The sequence below is a fragment of the Apaloderma vittatum genome, unplaced genomic scaffold, assembly GCF_000703405.1.
Source record: "Apaloderma vittatum isolate BGI_N311 unplaced genomic scaffold, ASM70340v1 scaffold8199, whole genome shotgun sequence".
Classification (NCBI taxonomy): Eukaryota; Metazoa; Chordata; class Aves; order Trogoniformes; family Trogonidae; genus Apaloderma; species Apaloderma vittatum.
The window spans coordinates 2963-4955 of NW_009734551.1; the positions used below are offsets into that span (position 1 = coordinate 2963).

At 51.4% G+C, this 1993-nt stretch overlaps 1 protein-coding gene across 1 annotated transcript in view; it reads right to left on the minus strand.

The window, feature by feature from the left end:
• The window catches only part of USP48 (ubiquitin specific peptidase 48), a 28008-nt gene that overhangs the window by 2951 nt on the left and 23064 nt on the right, over window positions 1–1993 (minus strand). Inside the window, exons 19-20 of the mRNA XM_009876320.1 lie at window positions 1665–1795; window positions 1315–1421 (exon numbers count right to left, since the gene is read on the minus strand). Of these exons, the coding sequence (XP_009874622.1) occupies window positions 1315–1421; window positions 1665–1795 (238 nt within the window). The remainder of the gene's footprint in view (window positions 1–1314; window positions 1422–1664; window positions 1796–1993) is intronic.

Genomic DNA, 1993 nt, shown 5'->3' on the forward strand with positions numbered 1-1993 from the left:
ATCCCCCCCTCTCTCCAACTCCAGCTGCTCGGCAAAGAATAGCTGCCTGTTTTTTTGCCAGCCCCACGTGTGAGCGTGGTCCTGTCCAGCACCAGAGAAAAAGGAAAAAAAAAAAAAAGAAAATAACCACCCTCCTCTGCACCAGAGCCAAGAGCCAGCCTCAGGATTGAGCCGTGAGACAGGCTGAAAAGCCGTAGCTGATGGCTCTACATCTCAGAATTGAAGCAGATACCCGCCCAGGCTCGACAGCCCTGCGGCTCTCCGGGCTCCAGCTCCTCCCTTAGATTGGCAGAGAGGTAGAAATCAAGGAGAGGTGGAAAAAAGAAAAAAAAAACAAACAGAAAAAGCCCCCACAACTTAACACCATGCTGCAAAGGGGCTGGGAACATCTTTATCTGAGCTTGTCCACGTGCCTTGGCCTTCCCCTTAATGCCTAAACCAGTTCCTGAGAAGGAAGTCTTATGATTCCAGGACTTGCTGTAACCAGCTCTGGGGTACTCATTAAGCCAATTCTAGACCTGATACCAAGCCCTGCAAACAGAAAAAGCCCCCACAACTTAACACCATGCTGCAAAGGGGCTGGGAACATCTTTATCTGAGCTTGTCCACGTGCCTTGGCCTTCCCCTTAATGCCTAAACCAGTTCCTGAGAAGGAAGTCTTATGATTCCAGGACTTGCTGTAACCAGCTCTGGGGTACTCATTAAGCCAATTCTAGACCTGATACCAAGCCCTGAAGACACCAGTAAAGCAGAGACCTAAATCACCGCTTCATCAGGGGATCCTGAAAACCATCTCTAAGTTCACTGCTATTTCCCCAGAGCAGAGGTTAGGAGCTTATTTCTACTGAGGCATAAATGTCACTTGGAGCGAACCAAGAAAGGAAATGACAAATACCGGAGTGGGAGGAGAACAGGTAGAGCTTGGTAACACAATGATGAAGACAGAAATGGTTACAACATTGCCTAAAATAATCAAAGTCGGGAACATCCGCGAAGATTCCTGAGAGAGCAAAGGATTCGCTTTGGCGAAAAGAAGCCTCGAGGCAGCCAAGTTTTCCGAGCAGCTACCGCTGGCGTTTTCCAATTCGTTATTTTTTTGCCTAAGCGACAGCTCCTGGGAGCTGCAGAGCTGGGTGCTTTTCACCCTCTGAGAGCAACCCTGCCCATCACCACCACCCAGCAGCTCCCAGCCCCATGGGAGGCAGCGAGAGCCGTCCCGCTGCCGCCTTCAGCTCGTTATTGGGGTGCCCGGTGCGGTTCCCGTTACCCAGGACAGAGCCAGGATGAGCAGGACCCGAGGGAGAGAGCCCGTACCTTTTTATTATCCACCACTTTGTGGATGTAGACGGTCGCTTGGGTGTACTCGCGCAAATCTCGTTGCTGTTGGCATAACAGCCCTTCTCTGCACTCGGGACAGAGCTCTGGGGAAAGGAAAAACGTGTTTAGTTGCTTCAGTTCCTTGGAGACACCCACCCAATGCCTCTCGCTGCTAACCCCGAGCAGATCACGCAGCCGGGGGCATCCACCAAGCCCCGCGTTTACCCCGATCCCTTTAGATCCGACCCTTTAGCCCCCCAAAAAATAGTAATAGAGCAGCTTCCCAAGGAGCCGTCACCAATTAGCAAAAGAATAAGGGCACAGACGGGGGCCAAAGGTTCACTCACGGGGCTCAGAGGCGTAAAGCGCGCTCTCAGGGTCCGCCCCAGCAGTTTGCGTTCGGGTGATTTTGATGACGTGATCCACGACGAAGAGTTTTTGAATCCTCTCCCACTCGCTGGGCCATATTAGAGCTATACTGTGCAAAGGAACGAGAACGTGCTTTACGACACGGGAAAGCCAAGCCCCGAGCTCCCAAAAAACCTTCTCTTTTTTTCTATTTTTTCCGTTTGTTAACGGCAGAAAAGCTGCAAAATCACTCCCTAACTCCAGCTACAGCGGAGAGCCTGCGCACCCAAGATAACAAGGAAACAGTAGCGTGTTATTAGTGACGCTC